General features: G+C 49.7%; 2 protein-coding genes across 6 annotated transcripts in view; both read left to right on the top strand.

The window, feature by feature from the left end:
- EEIG1 (estrogen-induced osteoclastogenesis regulator 1) overlaps positions 1 to 17084 on the top strand; it is a 37325-nt gene extending 20241 nt beyond the window's left edge. For all 4 annotated transcript variants that reach the window (XM_056505394.1, XM_056505399.1, XM_056505395.1 and 1 more), the window contains exons 3-12: positions 787 to 907; positions 1233 to 1262; positions 4810 to 4926; positions 5400 to 5446; positions 7948 to 8099; positions 9162 to 9266; positions 9479 to 9668; positions 9846 to 9967; positions 11073 to 11142; positions 11988 to 17084. In XM_056505394.1, coding sequence (XP_056361369.1) covers positions 787 to 907; positions 1233 to 1262; positions 4810 to 4926; positions 5400 to 5446; positions 7948 to 8099; positions 9162 to 9266; positions 9479 to 9668; positions 9846 to 9967; positions 11073 to 11142; positions 11988 to 12033 — 1000 coding nt within the window. In that variant the 3' untranslated portion in view covers positions 12034 to 17084. The remainder of the gene's footprint in view (positions 1 to 786; positions 908 to 1232; positions 1263 to 4809; positions 4927 to 5399; positions 5447 to 7947; positions 8100 to 9161; positions 9267 to 9478; positions 9669 to 9845; positions 9968 to 11072; positions 11143 to 11987) is intronic.
- A 1267-nt stretch (positions 17085 to 18351) lies between these two features.
- DPM2 (dolichyl-phosphate mannosyltransferase subunit 2, regulatory) lies at positions 18352 to 21177 on the top strand. 2 transcript variants are annotated; one of them, XM_056505012.1, is made up of 4 exons: positions 18352 to 18405; positions 18782 to 18871; positions 19932 to 20034; positions 20337 to 21177. In XM_056505012.1, exons 1-4 carry the CDS (start codon positions 18403 to 18405, stop codon positions 20393 to 20395), a joined length of 255 nt encoding a protein of 84 aa, XP_056360987.1. In that variant the 5' UTR covers positions 18352 to 18402; the 3' UTR covers positions 20396 to 21177. The 2 variants fall into 2 exon arrangements, with proteins under 2 accessions (XP_056360987.1, XP_056360988.1); XM_056505013.1 differs by lacking the exon at positions 18352 to 18405 and adding an exon at positions 18436 to 18440.
- Positions 21178 to 21644: the final 467 nt, after the last annotated feature.

The following is a 21644-nucleotide window of genomic DNA, read 5'->3' as shown; positions in this document are numbered from 1 at the left end:
AACCAGCCTCCTTGGAAAGGTCAAATCCAGCTTCCCCTGAGGGCTGTGCAGAAGCCAGAGCTGTACTTGAAGTGATTCCTGCACTCAGGAAGGCTTCTCCTCTTCCTCCTGCAGGCTCAGGCTATGCCAGAGCCATGTGCTTCTCCACTAACCATGGAGATCAGGATGATCTGCTCAGAAGCTGTGCAAACAAAACCACCTCTTTCCTGGCTGAACCCCTGCAGGATTTGAAGCACAGTGGTTGTTTGGTGTGGCCCTGTCTGCTTGCACCAGGAGCATTTCCACATGTGTTTTTGTCCTCCTTCAAGCTGGCCATTCTCACTGGCTGAGTCCCAGGCCGAGGAGCAGGGAAGGACAGGCCATCCAGGACACACAGCACTTTGCTGTGCAGAGGCTGTACAAACAGACATGCTGCAGGGAGATAAGCTTGTGAACCTTCAGCCCAGTTCGGATATGGAGATTTGCTCCATGCAGGCTGGACGGTGAATCAGCTAAACCAGCTGAGCAGGAAATGTCAGAGAGCTTGTGAGAGTTTTAAAGGCAAATTCTGTTGATGAGATGATTAGTATTTCTGTAACTGGGTGGATTTTACCTGTATTGACTAGTGAAAAGCTTGATGCTAACTGAACACCTTTTGTGGTGCACTTTCAGGTGAACCAAGCTGTTGCAGAGGATCTTTATGGACTAGGATGCCAATCATTAAAAAAGATACTTAAGAGCTTGTCTTGATTTGGCTTTGTACCTTTATTTGCCTTTTTTTTTTTTTTTTTTTTTTCATTCTCCTAGAGAGGAAGTTCAGGAAAACTGTGTCCGCTGGAAAAAGAAGTTCACCTTTGTGTGTAAAATGAGTGCCAACCCTGCCACAGGACTCCTGGACCCCTGCATCTGCCGAGTGTCTGTCCGTAAGGTGAGCACCCAGCTTTGCTCCTGGCAGGTAGTACCACCTGTGGTGTACTGGAAGTTGGGTACTGCCTGCTTTTTGGCAGCAAGAAAAAATGTGTGGACAATGGTGGGAAGGAAAGATTGTTTGGGAAAGGATATGCTGGAACTGAACCTCTCTCTCCAAGAAGAGTCCTTGATGGAGGATGGGAGCGACCAATGTGGTGGTAACCCTTGAGAGAGAGGCTTGTAAGTGCTGAGAGCAGATTCCAGGACTGTGTAATGACTTTCCCCCTGTTTCCCCAGCACATATAATAGCTGCTTTTCCTGTTTTGTTTTGTCTCCCAATATAGGAGCTGAAGGGCGGAAAAACCTACTCAAAGGTAAGAGCACAGAAGGGCAAATGTAGCAGAGTGATGATGGTCTTGTCTCCTGCTAGTGCTTTACACCCATTAGAAACCAGTGGCTGCTGAGTGGACCAATCTGGAGAGATGCTCATTAGTTCTTAGTTTAAATCTGAGTTAAGATTTCCCAAATCTCCTGATTTCCAAAAAAACTTGACTTGCTGGGACAGGATCCAGATTGTACTGGATGTGGATTTGAGACAGGGGTTGGAGAGATGATCTGCATGTCCTCAAACTTTGGGGAAGTTCTGAGTCAGATGTGAACTCTCTGGCTTCTGGCAGCATGTCTCTAATAAAGAAACAGACTCCAATTCTGTTCTCCAGAGCACAGCAGCCAGATAGGGCAGGCACCTCACTGCCTCAGGAGTGCAGGCAGCAGCCTACAGCAGAAATCACTGCCTGCCAAAGCACAGGAGACACCAAGGCAAAAGCCAAACAGATCAGCAGGGATCTTTGTCTTGGTTTCTCTTCCTCACATTTTCTTGCCTGTGCTGTGGGACAGACAATGGGCCACCCCCTTCTCCTCCTTGTGCTGGATCAAGAGACAATGTTGGCTTAGAAGCTGAGCTCACGCAGTGCCCAAAATCATGTTTGTTTGAAAATGAGTCACTTCTGCTGGCTTCTAATAAACAGATGCTTTGGTCACACACAGCCATGTTAGAATTCCTTCTCATCAATATCCTTTCTGAGGCATGGAGGCAACTGGCTGTGAAGGGTGTGCTGCACTAGCTCCTGTGTTCTGCTCTGCTGGGTGGGAGAAGGCAGTGTGGCTGCCCACATTGTTCCTTTTTTATTGCTAATTAGGGCATGGTCTCTAGGGCCATCAGTTCTCTTTCACTGAATTCACACTGGAGGAAGGTTATTCATTCTGGAGAGTTGCATGTCCAGGGAGAGTAGCATAGCTGGAGGAAGAGACATAGTAAATGCATCAGCCTTTGCCTCCTGGAATGTCCATCCTCAAGCTTTCCACAGGATTTGGGAAGGCAGAATTAAAGAAAGCCTGAAGGCACATTTCTATGGTGGAGTTAACCTGGAGACCTTATTCAGGTCATGTTCTAACCTACTTCCTTTTCACTCAGTCTTCAGTTGTGTTTCGTGACATTTAAAAGAGACTGACTTCCTCCAGCCCAGAGCTGGAGACCAAATCTCAAGTACTTGTCATCTCTTGGGTTGGTATTTTGCTTGATCTCCTGTGAAAAACACAGATGTGTTCTCTGTGAAGATGATCTGAAGCAGCTCAGAAATGAGAGATGTCTCACCAGACAAGGGTGATTGCAGTCTTGCCCTGTGGACCAGGCTTGTTCAAGGCAGGTCCTCATGACAGAACTGATTTGGGCTTCTTAATGCTTCTAGCAGAAGTCAGTGGTGCATGTCCATGCAGCTATTTTCCCATTTTACACCGTGAGTCCCCACCTTTTTAAACTATCCTGAGAACTTCTCCAGTCATGGCAGCAGATGTAGAGCAAAATGAAACTTGTGAGTGCCCTCTGTACCTGTACCCATGAGCAGGGACTGAGGCTGCTGGGGCTGTTTGTGCTCCAGGCAGAGTTTCCAGTGACTTACACACCTTCGGGTTTGACGTGAATGTCACCTCGGTGTCAGGGGTGACAGAGCGGAAGGCGACAGGAAGGACTGACAAAGCTGGGCTGGAAGAAACACCATCAGCTGGCTGGAAAACTGAGGAAACTATTCTCAAAGGTTATATCTGAAAACATCCTTTTGTTAAGGGATCTTTCCTCTATATACTGAGAGTCTGCTTCCTGAAAGAGCTTCTGACCTCAGCATACCATGCGGGTTGCTGGAGAGTTCTCCCACACTGTCCTTCAGTGTTGATCTCAGAATTCAGTTCTGTGGTGGAGAAAGAGGGATCTGGGCCACCCCTGTGCCATGCTGTTCTCCTGGTGTGGTGGTGCTGTGTCTTTGTCACAGTGATGGATTGCATCTCCCTCTGTGGCTTTCCTCTGTCCTGTTTATCTCTAAGAGATAAAAATTCACCATTTCTTTCCTTATCGGTGAATAATTAGCAAACAGCATAGTCCTTGGCAAGAAGAGACCATAAATTTCTTCAGAAGGGCTGAAGAAACACTTGCATTAAAAGAATTCTTAGGAAGTGAGAAGAGAGGGAGAAAGGTTATTTTTTTTCTTTTTTTTGCTGATAAAAGGTTCTCTCTCTATCCCACTTTTAAAAGGTTCTCTCTCTATCCCACTTTTTCTTTTTTTCATTTGCCATCAGAGCTTCCCCTTTGAGAATGGAATGAAGAAAGCAGCTATATTAATCCTGCTGCTGTTTCCCCCTCAATCATGTATCTTGAGCAGACTGTGATTCTTGACTTGGAGCAGTGGGAGCAGGGTTTCCTTTGGCAATGACTGTGATTCTCTATCAGCCTCCTCAGCTGGCAGAGGCACCACAATTCCATAGGATGGCTACTGTCGGGGCTCTCTGTTCAGTTGTGTCATCCAGCTGTCATCAGCAGGGCAGAAGGGATGTGCTGCAGAGCACAGAAGGACCTGCTGCTGCTCCACCTGTGTTCCCTGTTCCCCTGGGAGCTGACCTGTTGTTGATGTGACGCAGATGCTCCACGCCTGGATGCTTTGGCCACATGCTGGGTACAGCATGTCCTCCTGATCAGACGAGATGGGACGCAACTGCCTTCTGTTCCTGAAGCTGTGCATTAAAGAAGCTGTAACTTTCTTTGAAACACTGTGTTAATGCACCAGGGATTTAGGGCAGGAAAACAAAGGTGCTCTTCGTTGTGTTTGTATTTACTCTGGAGGGATAAGTGCCCTTTTTGAAAATGCGTGTGATATTCAGCTTTGTCACCTTCCCTGTTTGCTTCCCATTTGTTAGAGAAGGTTTAGAGAGCTCACAATTAAATCTCTTCAAATATTTCTCTTCCCTTCTGCCTTTCAGACAAATCCCTTGCTAGTTAAACCCTAGCAGTGCTGTGGAGGAGTGCCCCAGGAGCTGCCCAGCCCAGCAGCTGCCTCTGAGGGGTGAGGCACAGGCAGTGCCACCTGGCTCTGGGCCTCCAGCTCTCTGTGCCCGTAGTCCCAGTTGTTTTTTCAGGATGGTGTCACTTTCCCCTGTAACAATATCCTTTCATCTCCTGGTTCACATGCTCCACTGCATTCTGGGATGGCCCGATACAAAGAGTGCCTTATTATGTTTGTGTATGTGTGATTCTGTTTTTTCCACATTGTTGACCTAATGCCTTCCATGTCCTTGGTTATGCAATGGCTGCAGGCTGGTTAACACTGTCCTGGCCACCACCACTACTGTACACCCTTCCTCCATGTGGGCTTGGCTTCCTGAAGGCCTCCAAGTGTCCATGTTGGGATTAGGAATGTGACCCTTTCCATCCTCAAGAACAGTCAATCTTCACAGCCATCACTCTCTGTCCTGGCTCCTGTTTCTGCCCTTGCTCACAGATGTGTTCTCTCCCTTTGGTCTGTGTGACACTGTGTATCCCTTTATGGAGTAATGTCTGTTCTCTCACCTTCCCCTCCATTGTTTTCTTGGCTACAGCTGGGCTTTGCTGATCTAAATCTGGCAGAATTTGCGGGCTCTGGATCCACTGTCCGTTGCTGCTTGCTGGAAGGATATGATACTAAGAATACCCGACAGGACAACTCCATCCTAAAGGTACAACAGCTAGAACTTACACAGTAGAAATCCTGCTTAGGATTTTATGGAAATCAGTGCCAGGCCTGAGAGAAGGTCCTGTTACGTACAGAGACAGGATTTTGCTTTTGTGCTGCTAGACTGACTTGGGAAGCTTCCCATTATCAGAGTTGCCCTTTGATAATTTGGCATTGATTTGGCCAAGCAGTGACCCTTGACAAAGAAACCAGGAACAGGAGGGAGGGAAAAGGTTGTTACAAGGCATTGTTAGTGTGGCACAGCTGGTGTCCTGCTGAGCCCCTGCCACTTGGAGTTACTGATGCCAGGGATTCAGGGCAGCAAGGGAAATACTTTGCTAAATCCCTGAAGCTGATTTCCTTGGGAAAGGAGCTAGATCTGGCTGATCTTTACACCTAGCCCTTGACCTTTGGCTGTTGTGAAGTGAGGAGCTCAGTGCAGCATGGCTAATGATGTGTCTTGTGTCTCCTCTCCAGGTCACCATCGGAATGTCCCTGCTCTCTGGGGACCCCTGCTTCAAAACGTGAGTTCCTGGGTGTACCCTGTTCTGGGCAGACACACAAACTGATGAAGAGAGGGGAAAAGATACCCTTAATATTGGGAAGTACAGTAAAACTGGTTGAATCAGCCAGAAAAGTGTAGCCAGCCTGTGCTGTTAATTGGTTCTTCTCTCTTCTCTCTTCTCTCTTCTCTCTTCTCTTCCTTTCCCAGCTTTGATTATTGCAGTGTACAGTATTTTCCCTGCTGGTGCAACATAGGTTTTGGAAACCAGTAGATTTTGATTACAAACTTCGTGTTTTGCCTGAAGGATAGAATTTCTCATGGCTCTGGGCTTGGTTTCACTGACCTCCAAGAGGAGAAAGGTCAATAAAGAAAACAGTCTTGGAAGTGGACACGCTTCAGCACATATCATGGGGGATAAAGATCTCAGATTGAAACAGCAACAAAAATACTTTGAGGCTGAATCATTTTAATGTTTTTTTCCCACAGGGCTTACAACTTGTATTAATTAGCAGAGAAATTGCAGTAATGTGGGGGGTTTTTAATGCATAATTGTAGGAAAGAATACATACAGTTAGGCTGTGGAGCAGTTTTACTGTTTAAAGAGTTGTTGGTGAATCAGTGAATATCCTTGGCCACATCTTCCCTCATACCACAGTGCAGCATCACAATCCCAGCCCTGCTGTGGTGTGCTGGAAGGTGTGTGACTACACACCAGGGCTGCCATGTGCCCAAAGGATTATTTCATGTTGCCTCCCAACAGTATGAGAGAAGAAAACTTTACCTTGAGGCCAGCTCTTATAGTAGTTGTATTCTGGGCTAAAAGATCTGATTTTAGGAGCCAGCTTGGAACGTATAAATTAGCTCAAATTCTTGTTAAAAATGCTGCATAATTTTTGGTAGGTTTCTTTTGTGAGTGGCTTTTCATAGTGCTGCAGTATTTTCTGACACTTTTAAACCCAAAATCAATGTCATTTGATTCTGAAGAATTTCTGCTTCAGAAGGAAGTGTAATGAAGAAGTTTTGAATATCTTAAACCATAACTTTATAGAAGAAACAGATGTTTTAAATCTAGGGTACTAGGATGTCTGGTAATAATGTCTGACAAAAATACCTGTTGCTCCTTTGCAATGGAAGCCAGTCCCACTCTTAGAATCGCTGAAAATTACACAGAATAGGATATAAATATCCATTTAATCTAAGTAGATTCAGTCTGCAAGTCAAACCTAATTTTCTTGAAGGATTTTTGCAGTCATTCCCACTTTTCCCTTTTATGTTGATGATGTGCAAATATCTAAAATTAGAAGCTTTGCATGTGGAATAGTCCTTGATCAGTAGAGCTTCTGGTAAATGACACTCAGGAATTAAACTGTGCTGGGAAATCACTTCCAAGCACTGATGTTTTGCAGCACTCCATGAACCTTCTGCTGGGGTTGTTGGAAAGGGCAGAGCAGCTGAACTGACCAAAGGGCTGTTCCCACAGCTGCTGCAGGAACAGTTTGCTTACTTAAGGCTGTAAAAGCCTTAAAAACCTGTGAAGCAAAGCTCCCAAAGCACCTGGGTACATGCAAATCACTGATAAGGTGATTAGGGAGGTTTTCTTCCTGGTGAAGGCATGCTGTGAGTTTCCTGAAAGCTTTATAGCCATTCAGCTGCCAGCATTAAATATTCTCTCTTCCAAATTACTGCAAAGATTCTCTCTCATGTAACAACTTCCCTCAGAGCTCTGAGTGAGACAAAAGATTTTATTTCTCACTCCTCACTTGAAAACCATAATATGATCTTTTAGTTCCAGTTCAGACTTTGGGCTATAGGGAGGTTAGGGCTCCAATAGGAATATTCACTTTGCCATGCTGCACATGCTGTGGCTTCCACCCAAAAGCACTTCTGGAGGAAGGGAGGGGGCTCCAGGCACTCACAGCTCTGCCCTGCAGTCAGCATTTACAAAAGGATGTTGGGAGCTCACAGAATAACCAGAAAAATAATTCTGACAGCTGGAAAAACACTTCAGTTTCACTGAAAAGGAGTTTAATAGCCAGTTAAAAAAGGGAAAGGTTATTTGATTGTTGTAGAAGTGCTCTCATAGCGGGACAGGGTTGCTGGGATTAAAGGTTTCATTTTGGCCAAAGAGGTGTAAGAGAAAGGAAGCTGGAATTGAGAGTGGGACAACAGCAAACTGGTTCCTGTTTGTGAAGCCAGCTGGCCAGTGGACACATATTGGGGGTGAAAGGGCAGCTCTGGGTGGTGTCCTGGGGGACAGTGCAGGTTCTGAGCTTGCTGTCCTGTTTAAATAAATGAATGGTCCCTTTTTGCCTTAATTTACGTCAAAAACTTGATTTTTCTTGTAATGCAGTCCAAAGTGGGGAAGACACACTCCTGCACGTAGGAAAACAAAACCCAACATCCCATTTGAGCTGCTGGCCAGAGAGCTGTGAGCTTTCCCCAGCTGGGAGGGGCGAGATGAGCAGAATGGTGCATGCTCCCTGCCTGGCAGTCTGTAACCTCCTTCCCTTCTGATTTCAGGCCTCCTTCCACTGCCAAGTCCATCACCATCCCAGGGCAGGACTCTACTCTGCAGCTGACCTGCAAGGGCGAGGGAACCACCAGCAGCAGCAGTTCCTCCACAATTGGCTCCCTGCGCCAGAGCAAGCCAAGAGCTGCCATTCTCAGCTCAGGTCTGAATTCCCACCCTGCAGCCATGCAATGCCTGGACACTCCTTTGTTTTTCCCAGCAGTTACAAGCACAGAAACTCTAATTTTTCATGTTTTTCCACACTCATCCACAGCCCCATTGCTCATTAAGAATATTGAGAATAACAAAGCCATCTAAGTTAACTGAGGAGAGGAAGGTTGAATATTTGCCACATGTGTATTTCTGTTAGTGGAGATAAAGCAATTTGTTCTTTTTGCTGGGGATTTAATAATTCATGCAGTGCACTTATGCCTGCTTTCCAGTGTGCTTAATGACACTTACCACTGTTCTGCACTCAGCTATTCTGTTGCTCAGACTTATCTTCTAGAAAAGTTCCTCTGAAGGTTTTAGAGGTTGGTGTAAGGTCTAGTGGCCTTGTTCCAGCTGCTGATGCAGTTCTTTGGCTTCTGTATGAGCCCATTTTCAAGGGCACTGCATTTTCACATCAGTTTTTTTCCTTCCCAGCACATTCCAAATGTGCAGGCAGATACACTGCACCAAAATAGCACTCAAGTCTCATCCCCTCAGTGACAGAGCACGTGGTGCAAGTGGTGTTCTTAAAAAGCTGGCTAATGTGTTACATTTGTGCACTTCTGGATAAGCTTCCTACAGGAGAGACAAGCAAGGCTAGCAAAGAGCAGGGATTATGCTGAAGTGTCAGTATCAAATTCAGAGGTTATTTAAATGGCACAGGCTCTCTCACAGGTAATAGAAAGAGAAAGGTAGTAACAGAAGCACCCAAACAGAGGATGAAATACTTTACTGGCAGTGGCCATCTAATTCATCTTAGCTTCATGCTTTTAACTATGCATAGTTTCACACACTAGTTGTCCTTCTATGCTGGATAAAAATAGTGATAAACTTGACAGAGAAGGTCACTGTGGTCTTCCCTACTCCCTGGGTGTTTCTAGGCCCTGTGCTGGCCTGTACAGCAGGGCTCTGGCCAGTAGACTGCCCTTTCCTTGATCTGTCATCCCAAGATGAGCCTCCAGTGCCAGCTGATCAGTGCACCATGGTGTCAGCAGTGTCGTCTTTTCCTTGGCAGGTGTCCCAGAAGAGTCGGATCAGAACCTGTCCAGCCCAGAGGAAGTTTTCCACTCAGGGCATTCTCGGAACTCGAGCTATGCCAGCCAGCAGTCCAAGATCTCTGGTAACCACTGATCCACACAGCTCTGCCATTCCTTTTCCTTCCTGCAGCAAGCTCCTGTGAGAGTGATTTGCAGCCTGTCTGTAGCACCAGGCTCCTGCTCAGTCTGTGCAGATGAGCTCTGAAGCTCTGTGTGCAGGAGCTGTGAGGCTGCCCTGCCCCTTAGCCGTGCTGGCAGGGGGAGCAGGGAGGTGTGTGACCCCGTGTGTTGGCAGGTTACAGCACGGAGCACTCGCGCTCCTCCAGCATGTCGGACCTGACGCACCGCCGCAACACGTCCACCAGCAGCAGCGCCTCCGGGGGGCTCAGCATGACCGTGGAGTGTCCTGAGGGCGAGCGGGAGCACAAGCTGGAGAAGCCACCTCGCCCCCCCAGACCACCCCTCCTGCTGGACAGACCCTCCCGGTGAGGAGCAAAGACCTTTCTGTGGCAGGGGGAGACACAACCTGCTCCTTTGTCTGCGGGCAGCAGTGGATCAGATTGTGGCCACTGAGGAGGAGACTGGCCAAGAGAAGCAGGATTGTATGTAGAAGTCTGTGTCTTGAAAACTGAGTAAGTTTTTCTTGTGTTTCCTCTTGCCAGGAGGAAAAAGGATTCAATGGAGAGTCACCCAACCCGAGTGGATGACACCAGGATCGATGCTGATGATATAGTGGAGAAAATAATGCAGAGTCAGGACTTCACAGATGTCAGCAATACTGAAGGTGAGAGGAGAAGCCTCACCGGGGATGTCTGGGTTGTTCCTTTTGCAAGGCTGCCAAGCATTTACAGTCAGATCTGATCTGCCTGGGCTCCCTTCTCCTTTTGACAGCTGTTTGCTTTCAGTGCTTGCTGGGTGTTTCTGTGGTAGATAAACCACGTGGGTTTGAGCACTGCACATGTATTTACAGATAGTACTAGCTGCTGTTCCACACATGACAGCAGAGATTGAATAGTAGCTCAAATGTGCAGGGAGAGAGAGGAAAAATACTGATTCTCAGCTCAATGGAGATCAGTTGCATCAACTGTCTGCACTGCTGTAATCGCTGTGGTCCAGGGTCAGGCCAAGGGTATTTATCAAAAGAGGAGAGCACAACTGGAGGGGAAGATGCACATCTCTACAGAAACATGGGTTACCATGTGCTGGTGATCAGGTCTGTTGGGAGAGCTGAAGAAGGGGTTTTCTCCATTGCAGCCACAACATCTGTTAGGAGAAAATTAATTACATAACTGCTTTTATTTTCACTGTCATTTTCTAGTTTAGCTTAGAAATCAGTCTTTAATCTGATTTTTTTTGTCTGAGGTTTTGTGTTAAGTTTTAAACTTGAGCCTAGCTTGTTATCTGTGCTTCATTAATTTGCCATTAGTCACCTTAAATTGTTGCACACGACAGCACTCTTATCGTGTGGGGAATTACACCTCACTCAGTGTGGGTTAGAACTAGACTGAATGCAGCTGCCTCTCAGCAGCAGAACAGGCTGAGTTTCTCCTCCAATGACTCTACAAAAGCATCTGTTTAGATGTGTATAAGCTAACCAAGAACTTGCATCAATGGAATTGCCTTAAAAGAGGCAGCTGGAGGAGTATGACTGAATTAATATCTCTGCCTTTATTCTTCCAAAGCTTCATGTTGTGTAGACTCCCTTTTGGAGCAAGGAAAAGAGTTCCCAGGGGCTCCATGACTATGGGAACACTGAACACCACCAGAAAGTGTGAACGTGCCTCTGCTGAGACATACTTGCCCTATGCTGATTGTGTGTCTGGGAGGGGAGTTCCTGGCAGCCTCAGTACTTCTGGATTTTGATGTCTGTCTTCCTTTTCTGTCTGCAGACAGTAACCTGAGGTTGTTTGTGAGCAGAGATGGAACAACTACGCTGAGTGGTATTCAGCTGGGAAACAGGTAGGTTTCCAAAAGGCCCGACACAGAGGGGCTCCAGAGAGGTTAGTGGGCTCTGTACCTAGGAAACTTCCACTTTTTGCTACAGGAGAGATTTCTAAACATCACATGCTACATGGTGGCTTTATTCCCACATTAACAGCCCTGGCATCCCTTTGGTGGTGCCAGGCTGCAGTTGCAGTAGAGTATGAATGCAGTTCTCAGCAGGAGCTCAGAGGGATAATGGGATCCTGATTGTTAGACCCAGGAACAGAAGTGGGGAGTGAAAGGACAAAATGGTAGAGGCTGGTTCCTGTTTGTTCCTGAAAGAGAGAGCTTTGCCTCCTGCTGGCCTGCAGCAAAACTGCAGCAGAGCGGGGTTTATTGTCCCTTCTCCCTGCCTCTTCCATAATCATCGGGGCCTTGTTCTCTCATAAAAGCCTTCTGAAGTAATAAAACTTTTTCTTGCCACTATTCTTCTTAGTACAGCTCTTGGCCAGTTGCATTTGAGGCTTTATTGCATCTCTTCAATTAAAAAGAGCAGTAATGGTAATGCAAAGATGTATCAAGTTAATAACAAAACCGGGTGCACGGCAAAGCCAGGCATGCTGGCTCTTTGTTCTGGATGGCATACTCCCCTTTGCTGTGTCCTGTGGCAAGGTTTGTGTGTCACACCCAGCTCTTTCTGACTGCCACCTCTTTGTCCCCTCAGTATTCCAAGGACTGATTTCCCACAAGGCTGACTCATTACAGGCAATGTTCTGTGTGGGCTTAGAAGATGTTTGAGAGTGGAGAGCTTTGAATCAGAACTTAGTTGCTCAAAATCACTGTCGAAAATAACTGGCCCTTCTCTCCCTCTACCTCTCCAGGGTCTCATCTGGAGTTTACGAGCCAGTGGTGATTGAAACCCACTAAATGTGAAGAACAGGGTAGAGCTGCTGGACACAGGCCCCCTACCCAGTCCGCTGCCACACGGATGCCAACCTTTACCTCTCTTCATGCAGCATTCCAGAAGGGATTTCTCCACACCCCTCCCCATACGTTTGCACTGCAGAACTACTCTGAGACCACTCCAGAACATGCACTTTCCCTGCATTGGCATTGTCCTTCTCTGCTTCCTGGTTGTTCCAGTGCATGCCTTCCCCCTGTTCCTGCTCAGACACAAGGTGTCTGTGGGGCTTATCCTTGGGCTAGTCCCAGAGGATGTCGCTCATCTGCATCCCTCATTCCACCCATTCACTTGCAGCAGGAGACCTCTCAGTTTGTGTCTCCCCAAAACATTGGGTTGTACCACTGTGAACTCTTCTAACCACTGGGGGTGGGGGAAACCATTCTAACCAAACCCAGAGCTGCTTGTTGGGGACACGGTGACACGGCCACTTGCAGGATGCTTTATTCCATTGACTCTGCAAGGGAACAGCACCTCCCAAGGCAGTGGTTTTACTGAACAAGGTATGCTGTGGTGTTCACTTCACCTTCCTATCCTCACATCCCCAAACAACATCTTCTCATAGGAAATACTTCCCAAAAGTGCATTTCAGAAAACTACCGCAATCCAGCAGGGGTTGGTGAACGGTTAAATGTGAGTGCTCATCACACCACTGACTGCAGCAGCCCTTCCACTGCTGGGCATGGAAGGGGGTGTTCATCAACTAGCATTAGCAGGAGCACTTTAGAGGTTACAGATTTTACCTGGAAGAGGCTTCTTCTCACTATTCCAGGAGTATAATCTGTTTGCTGGACTGATTCAGCAGATAGTCTTCTTGGAGTTTAGAATACAAAGCCTCTTTTTTTTTTTTTTTCCTTGTTTCATTGGCTCAGGAAGGGAACTGCCCTTCTTGAAATGTGAAAAGAATCTCATCTGACAGCCCTTTCTCTGGGCCAGAGCTGGATGCAGTTGACTGCAGTGGTCTCTCTGTTGTGGTGGTGATGTCAGTTGCCTGTCTTGGCCTGGGCCAGTAAGGGATTTGGTGTTGCTTGGCCTTTCTTGCCTTGTCAGCAGAGATCTGTGCCTGAGCTGGTTCCTTCTGGGGCTGGGGAGAAGCTACTGTCTCTGCCTTCAAGGGTAGAATGGGTGTTTGCTGCTGCATTAGCCACAGCAGCTGTTCTAACCTGCTCTGTGGTGAGTGAACTCTTCTGACAAGGCTTCAAACTGTTCTCTGGTTGATCTTTCAATTGCTCTTCTTTGGGTTTGGTTTCTGCAGTTGTTTGACACTTTTCCTTGCAGTGTGTGGCAGAGATGTCAATCCCTTTCAGCTCCCACTTGGAGATTCTCCTGGCAGCTGAATTGCCAGCGAGGATCTGGGCAGTCCCTGGCTGTGGGCCAGCAGCAGGCTGTGCTTGCAGCCCTCCCTGTACAGAGCCCCTCAGCTGATAAGCTATTTCTGTGTAGTGCCCATTCCTCTTTTGCCAGTGTACTGTGGTAGCACTCAGCAGCCATGCTCTCAGAGCAATTCCACACTCTGGGACCTGGCTCCCCTCTGACACCTGTGTGTGTACAGGCACACACTCATCCTGTTCAGCAAGGAAAGACTTGTAACTGATCACATTGTTCAAATTCTTAGTTATTGTAAAGCCTCTTTTAAAGGAGAAAAAAAAAAGCATTAACTGTGGTCTCTTTGGCCAAAATGCATGCAGATGAGCTGCTGGAAAAGGGAATCTGGCAGAATGAGAAACAAGGAATGAAAGGGCCTTGATTTAGCTTTTTTTTTTTTTTACCCTTCTAGCTAAGGATGCTGCATGGGGAGGGTGCTCAGCAGTGTGGTAAAACTATACAGTTGCTTAGTCTGTTTTGATGGTTTCTCTCTGAGTCAAGAGGTTTCTTTCTGTGTTTGGACAGTCCACATATAAGATATGCATCTTTTCCACCCTTTCCCTTCAAAGGGAGTTAAATTTGAATTAGGGTGAAAAGGGGATACAGACAACACCTTGGTTTGGTTTAATGTAGAGGAAAAGTGTTGGATTTTTGAGACTGTCTAGAACAAAAGCTCTTTCACACTTGCTAGGTTTTTTTAATGGTGATCCCTTCTTCATTCAGTCTGGGTAGGTTTGGCACTCACTTGCAGGCTGCTGAGCATCCTGCCCTGTTCCTGCGGTGCCACGTGTCTGCAGGAAGGAGAGAACTGCTTGTCTTTCTCTCTCCCTGAGGCAGTGCCAGAAAGCCAGGCCTGGCCTGACCTTCTGCCCAGGTCAGGGTGAGGGCAGGAGGAGGCTCGGACAGCAGTGGCTGTTCTGCCCTGTCTGTGCATGGCCGTGCAGAGCCGAGGGTCTGGCTGCTCCCCAGGGGCCAACAAAGCCCCTCAGGAAATCAGATCCAGCCAGGACTTGAAAGGAGCAAGCATAAGCCAGGAAAGAGGCCAAAACCCAGCTCACTTCTGCTGCTTTGCTTCTGTTCCCATGAAAAACAATGGCAGTCACTGTCGGAGTTGGGATCCAGGGCATTCTTCTGCCTCCATTGGCAAGAGTCGGCTGCTCCGAGACACTGGCAGCTCGGCATGTCACGAAATCAGTGGGACAGAGGGAGGAATATCTTCCCAGCAAAGCAAGAGGAGAAGCAGTTGAGCTTTTGAGAGCACTGGCCTCCTCTTCCCAGGCTGCATTGCATCACTGTGGCCAACCTGGGCATGTCTTTGCCTTCTCTTCCAGAGGCTTGGCACATCACTGCTTGCATTTCTGATAACTGTGTCTCATAGGGTATTTCTTCCTTGTCTCCACATTAGTGCCTCCACAGATCCTGGTCTTTGTGTGGCTTTTTAGCTCTCCTGCCCCTGGTTTTGAGTGAGTAAGGAGTCCTAGTCATTCAGCCTGGGGCACCTGGAGCAGGCCTGGAGAGAGGAAGGAGCAGTCTGTTCCTATTTGTAGATCCCATGCAGAGCTCCTGCTGTGTATTCAGCACAAGCAATGCCCAGCAGTCCCTAGGCAGCCGTGGGCACACGAGGTGGTGGCTCTGGGGTCACTTGTCCCACACACTCACTGCTGCCTCAGGAATCTGCATCTCATGAGCACTTTTTTCCTTGTGGCATCGCTGCTGCCTGTTCCTCCTTGGACTTTGAACATTTAGGAAGTGAATCAGTTTCCAGACCCAAACCGCTGGCTAGTTTCCTTTGGGTTTTTCTTTTTTGTTGTGAAGTTTATGAATTTTTTTTTTTTATACAAACCCAGCAGGCTGGTGTTTTTTGACTGCATTATTGTTTCATTGATATTTTATTTCAGGGGGGCTTAGGGGGGAATGTTCTTCCCCACATTGTTCCCCTTCTCAGGGGATTCAGAGGTGGCTTAAACAAGTAAAAGGACCTTATTGGCAAGACTCTGCATCCCCTGGGTCTCTGATGCTGACAAGCAGGGCTGCTCATGCCTGGCTGGCCCTGGAGAGCAGAGCTGGCTCTCTGCTTCAGTCTCAGGATCAGGCTAAACGTGTGGGCTCTGCTCTTGTTTTCTAGACCTTTAGTTGGTGGAAGCACATTGCAAAGTGTTAGGAAATTCAGTGTAACTTTTTTACTAACTTCTCTTCTTTTTTTTAAACCAATATAAAACTGAGTGTCCAAAAGAATAGGCTTAGTCGTTAGTTGGTGAAGGAGATGGATTTCAGTTGGAAATTGTGATGGGAAAAGGGGGAGAAGGATGTTGCTCCCTCATCATCATCTTTTACATGGTCAGCACTTTAAATGGGGGCCTTGTGCTGTTCTGACCCTTGCAGTGATGGGCAGCAGGCGTGTGATTTCTCCCCCCCCTCATTGCCACATCACTTTGCCCCCTGCAGAAAGTCTAACAAGCCCTTTTAAACTTTTGCTTCAGTTTTTAGAGGGTTCCAAACCAGGTGGAGGCCTGAAGAAGTAGTATTTCATTCTCATCTGAATAGGAGGGGTTGACTTTTTATTTATTGTTGTCGTTGCTGTTTCTTTTTAAGCGGGTGGCAGTGCAGCTGGTCTCTGCACTGCTGCCAGGAACCTCTGGGAAAACCTCACTCCAGGTACGCTAGAGCACCACAGTGAAACCCCTCCTGGCGAGGGGCTCCCCCTCCCCTCCTCCCTGCCTTACCGGGGGCTGCAGACCCCCCTCCACCCCTCCTGCCCCACCCCTGCTGCCCCACCTGGTCTCTAGCCGAGTTCTTGCTCTGGTGACTGAGCCCTTTGGACAAGGCCAGTCCCCAGGGCAAGTTCCTACAAACTCTGCCTGGTCGCAGGTGTTTGTCCTTGAAAAGCCACTTCCTCGCTGCAGGGAGAGACTGATGGATGCAAAATTCCCCCCATTTCCCTCCTGAGAGCTGTGTCCATCAGCCCCCTCCCTGCGCCCTCCCATCCCCATCCCTCTGCCCCGCCCGGCGGCAGCGGGCGGGGAAACCTGGGAAATGAAAAGGAATTTGGATGAAGCTCTGAGCGAGGGATGCGGCTGAGCCTGGTAACTTGCCTCAAACACATGGAATAACGGTAGAGCCCGTATTTTTGTGGGGGGAGGGAGGGGAAGGGGAGATCACGTTTTATTTTCTTGAAAGTGAATTGAGCTTGGTGACCTTTGGCTGAGGCGCACTCGATTTGTATCAGATTCTATAGAGAGATGGCTGATATTTTTGGAAAGGGAATGGGTCTATGCAAACTTCCAAAATTGCTTGAAAGATAGTTTAACATTTTTTTACTTTGAAAATCTAAAGATAAATCTAACTTTTGTCTTAAAGCAGAAGTGTGTTTAGAAAGAGAAGCTACTTCCACTGCTCTATTTTGATGATGATTCTTGGAAAGTTTGGGCTGGAGGGAATGACTGTTTTTCACCATTTCTATCTTGCTCCTCTAGTTTTTTTGTTTCTTTTTCTAACGGAATGCTGTGCTGTCTTTGATTCAACAGATCGTGTTTGTATTTTCTGTATCTGGTTCCTAATGTAGAGAAATAACAAATATATGAGGAAATCAATATAATGTCAAATGTTATGGTTTGGGGGAAAAAAATAAAGTTTTTTTGGTACTTCACACTGATTCTTCTTGCTCTGTTTCTTGTTTTAAATATCTTCTGTGGAGTGAGAAGGGCCTAGTATAGTTTGGTTTTGCCTTCTCAGATTGCCCTGGCAGCTGGGAGTAGAGATCCCTGCTAGCCCTTCCCTGGAGATGGAGAAGAGCTGCCAGCTGCCCTTTCCAGCCTAGCACCAGTCCTGTGGATGCAGCAATCCTGGGAAAAAGTGACATCTGCCTCAATCACCAGCAGTGTCCTGTGTTGTGTCCCAGCCTAGGCTCTGCCTAAACTGCCTCTCCTGCTGGGATTACCTCACCAGGCTCACCTGGGGGATTGGGCCCACAGCCCAGCAGGGCTCCAGGGAATAAACATCTCTGGATCCTCAGGGCTTGTGCCTGAGTAGTCCCTTGGCTACCACAGGTTCCTCATCACCCCCTTAATTGAAGGGTGAGCCAAATTCAGTGCCCAGATACTCATTGCTGATGCCTGACAGGCTGGAGCCCTGGGACGGAGCAGCTTTTGCCTTTTCCACTTTCCCAGAGCCTCGGCCACACAAAGGTCAGTGCAGCTTTGAGTCCCAAGCATGGTCTTCCCTTTTCCCTTATGTCAGGAAGGGGAGGCAGCCCCTTTTCTTGTGTCTGTCCCTTGGCTGTTTGGTCTCGCTCGTTCCTTTCCTCCCCCGGGAGTGTTTGAGGAACGGCTGGGATGTGGGATGGAGCTGGATCCACAGGTCCCGGGCACAGGTGATAGATACAACCAGAGCCCCCTGTAAGGTAAGGGCAACGGCACTGGAGCAGCAGGAGCTCCGAGCTGCAAAGATCTCAGGCCTGCGAGTGAGAAAAGGGAGGCAGGAGCGCTGCTCTCCCGGCCATCCCCGATCCCGGGCCATCCCCGCCACCTCTCCATCCGCGATCCCGGCCCATCCCCGATCCCGGGCCATCCCCGCCGCCTCTCCATCCCCGATCCCGGCCCATCCCCGCCACCTCTCCATCCCCGATCCCGGCCCATCCCCCGATCCCGGCCCATCCCCGCCACCTCTCTATCCCCGATCCCGGCCCACCCCCGCCGCCTCTCCATCCCCGATCCCGGCCCATCCCCGCCGCCTCTCCATCCGCGATCCCGGCCCATCCCCGATCCCGGCCCATCCCCGATCCCGGCCCATCCCCGCCGCCTCTCCATCCCCGATCCCGGCCCATCCCCGATCCCGACCCATCCCCGCCGCCTCTCCCGCGCGCCCCGCCCGCCGCCGCCGATTGGCCGCTCCCGGGGCGGGGTTGGCGTAGCGCTCGCTGATTGGTGGCCGCGCCGGAAGGGCGGGGCCGGCGGGGAGGAGGCCGGAGCGCCATGGTGAGTGCGGGCCGGGCCCAGAGTGGGGCGCCATGGCGGGGGAGGGAGGGTCGTGCGGGCCCGGGCCCTGCTCGGCCCGGTAGCACGGGTAACTTGGGCTGAACCGCGGCCCGCAGCCCTCGCGAGGCTGCCTGGCTCTCTCTGCGGAGAGACCGGGCCCGGCCGGGCGGGTCCGTGGGGTGTGTGTGGGGGCTGGCTCAGGGAGCTGGGCCGGGCAGGGCCCGGCTGCCCGCCATGGGTTATCCCGCCGCGGTGTCTCAGCCACGCGGTGCCCCTGTCCCGCTTTTCCCGGTGTCCCGTAAGCAGCAGCAGGTGCCTGAGCCGCTCCTGCCAGCGCTGCCCTGGGGATCTGCTCTGAGCGCCTCTCCCTTTGCAGGCCACAGCGACGGACCAGCTCGTTGGGTTTGGCTTGGTCACCTTCAGCCTCGTCCTCTTTGTTTACTACACCCTCTGGATCATCGTACTGGTACGGGGTTCCTCTGGCCAGTATAATCCAAATCAGGTGTTTTGCTGGCCTTGGCTCAGCTGATGATGTGTCTGTGTGCCCGAAGGACTCTTGCCTCTTGGGATAAAAATTTCAGGGCAGATCTTCCTCTGTGTGCTGGCACAGTCATTGTCCCATCTGGGTGTTCCTGGCCTTGCCTGGGCAATGCCAAATATTGATCGTGGTGCCCACCTGCTGTTCCGAGACGGGCTGACCCGGGTAGGGCTGGACGAGCCATTGGGAAGAGCTGAAAACTGGCCCTGGAGGAGCTGTAGTTATCGATGTCCACATTTACATCCCCCAGATTCCTGATTCTGGTGGGAGATAACAGAGGGAAACATAGAAAGAAATAAATCTTAACAGATCTGGAGCCTGGTAGGGAGGACAAGACTTTAGGGAATTCAGGGCTCTGGAAAAATGATTGTGAGGCTGCCCATTTCTGGGGACACATCAGCTGAGGTCGTTAGAGATTTTTTTCCCTGGAAAGAAACTTCTCTCCGTGAGCCTTCCAGGTGTGAGAGGCCAGGTTCAACCTGGTGCTAATGTCTGAACTCCTGCCAGCTTCCCCTCTAAGGGTTTTGAATTCCGCTCTTCCATCTGCTCACTCTGCTGCCTGCTCCGTGTCTGTGCTCCCGGCATTCCCAGAGCTGTAGAGCATTTGCTGCTCTGTGGGAATCCTCACACTGCTCCCTAGTGTCCAGAGCCTTCCACTGGCTCTGCAGAGCGATCCTGCTGGGATAACCATCGAGCAGAGCCGGTGTCAGCTGCTGCCTTCTGCAGGGCAGAGAGACAGGGATTTGCTGTATTCTGCACCACCCTGAGCCCCCGGGGCTGTGGGACCCTGTGCCAGCCCCATAGCCCCCCCTCATTGTCCAAACCCTTCACTGCCCACCCACTCTGGGTCTCTGTGGCCAACCCACAGCAGGTCTGGGCGCACTTTTTTTAGCTATCTCACACCAGATATTTCCATGTTTCTCCCAAAACCTTGAGGCTGCACCTGGAGGTGTTGTGCCCACCTGCTGACACCTGTCTGTCCCTGCAGCCCTTCATTGACAGCGACCATGGGATCCACCAGTACTTCCTGCCTCGGGAGTATGCAGTTATCATCCCTGTGGCAGCCGGGCTGCTGCTGCTGCTATTTATAGGTGAGAGTTATTTCTGTTGTTCTAATTAGAAACTTCTAAATTAGGAAGAGAGAAGAGGGTTGCTAGGGGTTTAACTAATGTGTGACACTCATGACACTCTCTGTGGTTACTATTGCAGCTTAGCCTGGCACAGGGACTTGGGGCTGTGTTTGTGTGTGACTTTGGCTGTTTGAGCCTCTGGACAGCAGAATTTTCTTGCTCTCTCTGCTGAGATTCTGTTTCTCATTACCAGATATTGTAGATAATTCCAGTGCCTGGAATTAAAAGTTTCCTACCTGAATCTGTTCTCTCTCTCATGGCAGGTGTTTTTATAATGTTCGTCATGTGGAAGAGCAGGAAACATGCCAAGAAATCAGACTGAAGGCCCATCTGGGGAGATGAGGAGGTGCCCACGCTGCAGCATCAAAGCCAGGAAAAGACTTTTCCTGCAGCTCCAGGCAGATATCTCCAAGGTGCCCAGCACTGAGCTGCTCCCACATTCCCTCCTGCAGAGACTAAACCTGTAGTTTACAATTCACTGACCAAAGAGAGGCAGGATTCATCCAAGGCTCCTCAAGTGAAGGACCAGAGCCCCTGCTGAGGGACCTGCTCCCCAGCTGGGGCTGCCCTGCCCACTCCCTGGGCACTCCTTCCCCTCAGCTCTGGCTCTGCCCAGTAGTTTGTTCCTTCTGGGAATTTTATTTAAAGGTTTACCTACAGTTTGTGGGGGTTTTTTTATTCAAGTCTGTGAGGAGAGAAATGAGACTTTGGGTTTGGAAAGGACAGGTTTGCCTTCTTCATTTGCTTCTGGAAGGGCTAATCACAGTGCTGGGGGCTCTTGCCTTTCTGAAGAGGGACTCCCATGAGGCAGAGGGTGCAGGGACAGTGCTGCCCTCTGCATCCCACCCAGCTGACGGGATGGTGAGGAGATGTCCTGGATCACAGGGAAGTGTTGGGTGTGATTCCCATCACAGCTCTCAGTCCTGGCTGGATTCCTGCCCTGGACAAGGCTCCATGTGCCAGCCAGGCTGGGGCTGAGCAGGCAGGTGTGGTGGCAGTGTCCTTCCCTGGTGGGGTTTCCTCTCCTGGCAGCAGCTGCTGCCCTGGCAGCTCCCCTGCACCACAGTGAGCAGGATCACCTTCAATAAAGGTCTCTAAGGTCTCCCTCCTGTCCTCTGCCTGTGCCAAGGGGTGCCACAAGCCTGCCAGGATGGGTTCAAATGCCTGGCTCTGGCAGTGCATGGCATCCTTCTGGAAAGGTCCTGCTGGTGAGGTCAGGCAGGGAAGCACCAGAGGGAACCTGGCCCAACTCTGTGCTGGCTCTGCCATGCTTGGTCCTGCTGTACCCTGCCTGGGGAGGGCAGATGGGGGACAGTCTAACCCTTCTTGCATGTGCTGTTAACTTCCTGCCAGCAGCATGTCCCACAGTTTCCCTTGCTGCCTGGGGGTGATGCTGGTGGCTTGGGACACTGAGGGCCACAGCTGAACCTGGCTGCAGGAGCCAGCAGAGGTCCAGGGGTGAGGCTCTGGCTGCAGGTTTGTTTCCAGAGGCTGCCAGCCAATGCTGAGCTGTCAAACCCCTTGCCGCCCTTCCCTGTCCCTCACCTGCTGGCCAGGGCTCAGCCCACCCC

The sequence above is a fragment of the Oenanthe melanoleuca genome, chromosome 17, assembly GCF_029582105.1.
Source record: "Oenanthe melanoleuca isolate GR-GAL-2019-014 chromosome 17, OMel1.0, whole genome shotgun sequence".
Classification (NCBI taxonomy): Eukaryota; Metazoa; Chordata; class Aves; order Passeriformes; family Muscicapidae; genus Oenanthe; species Oenanthe melanoleuca.
Note: the sequence above shows the minus strand (reverse complement) of the source record. Positions and strands in the feature narration are given on the sequence as shown.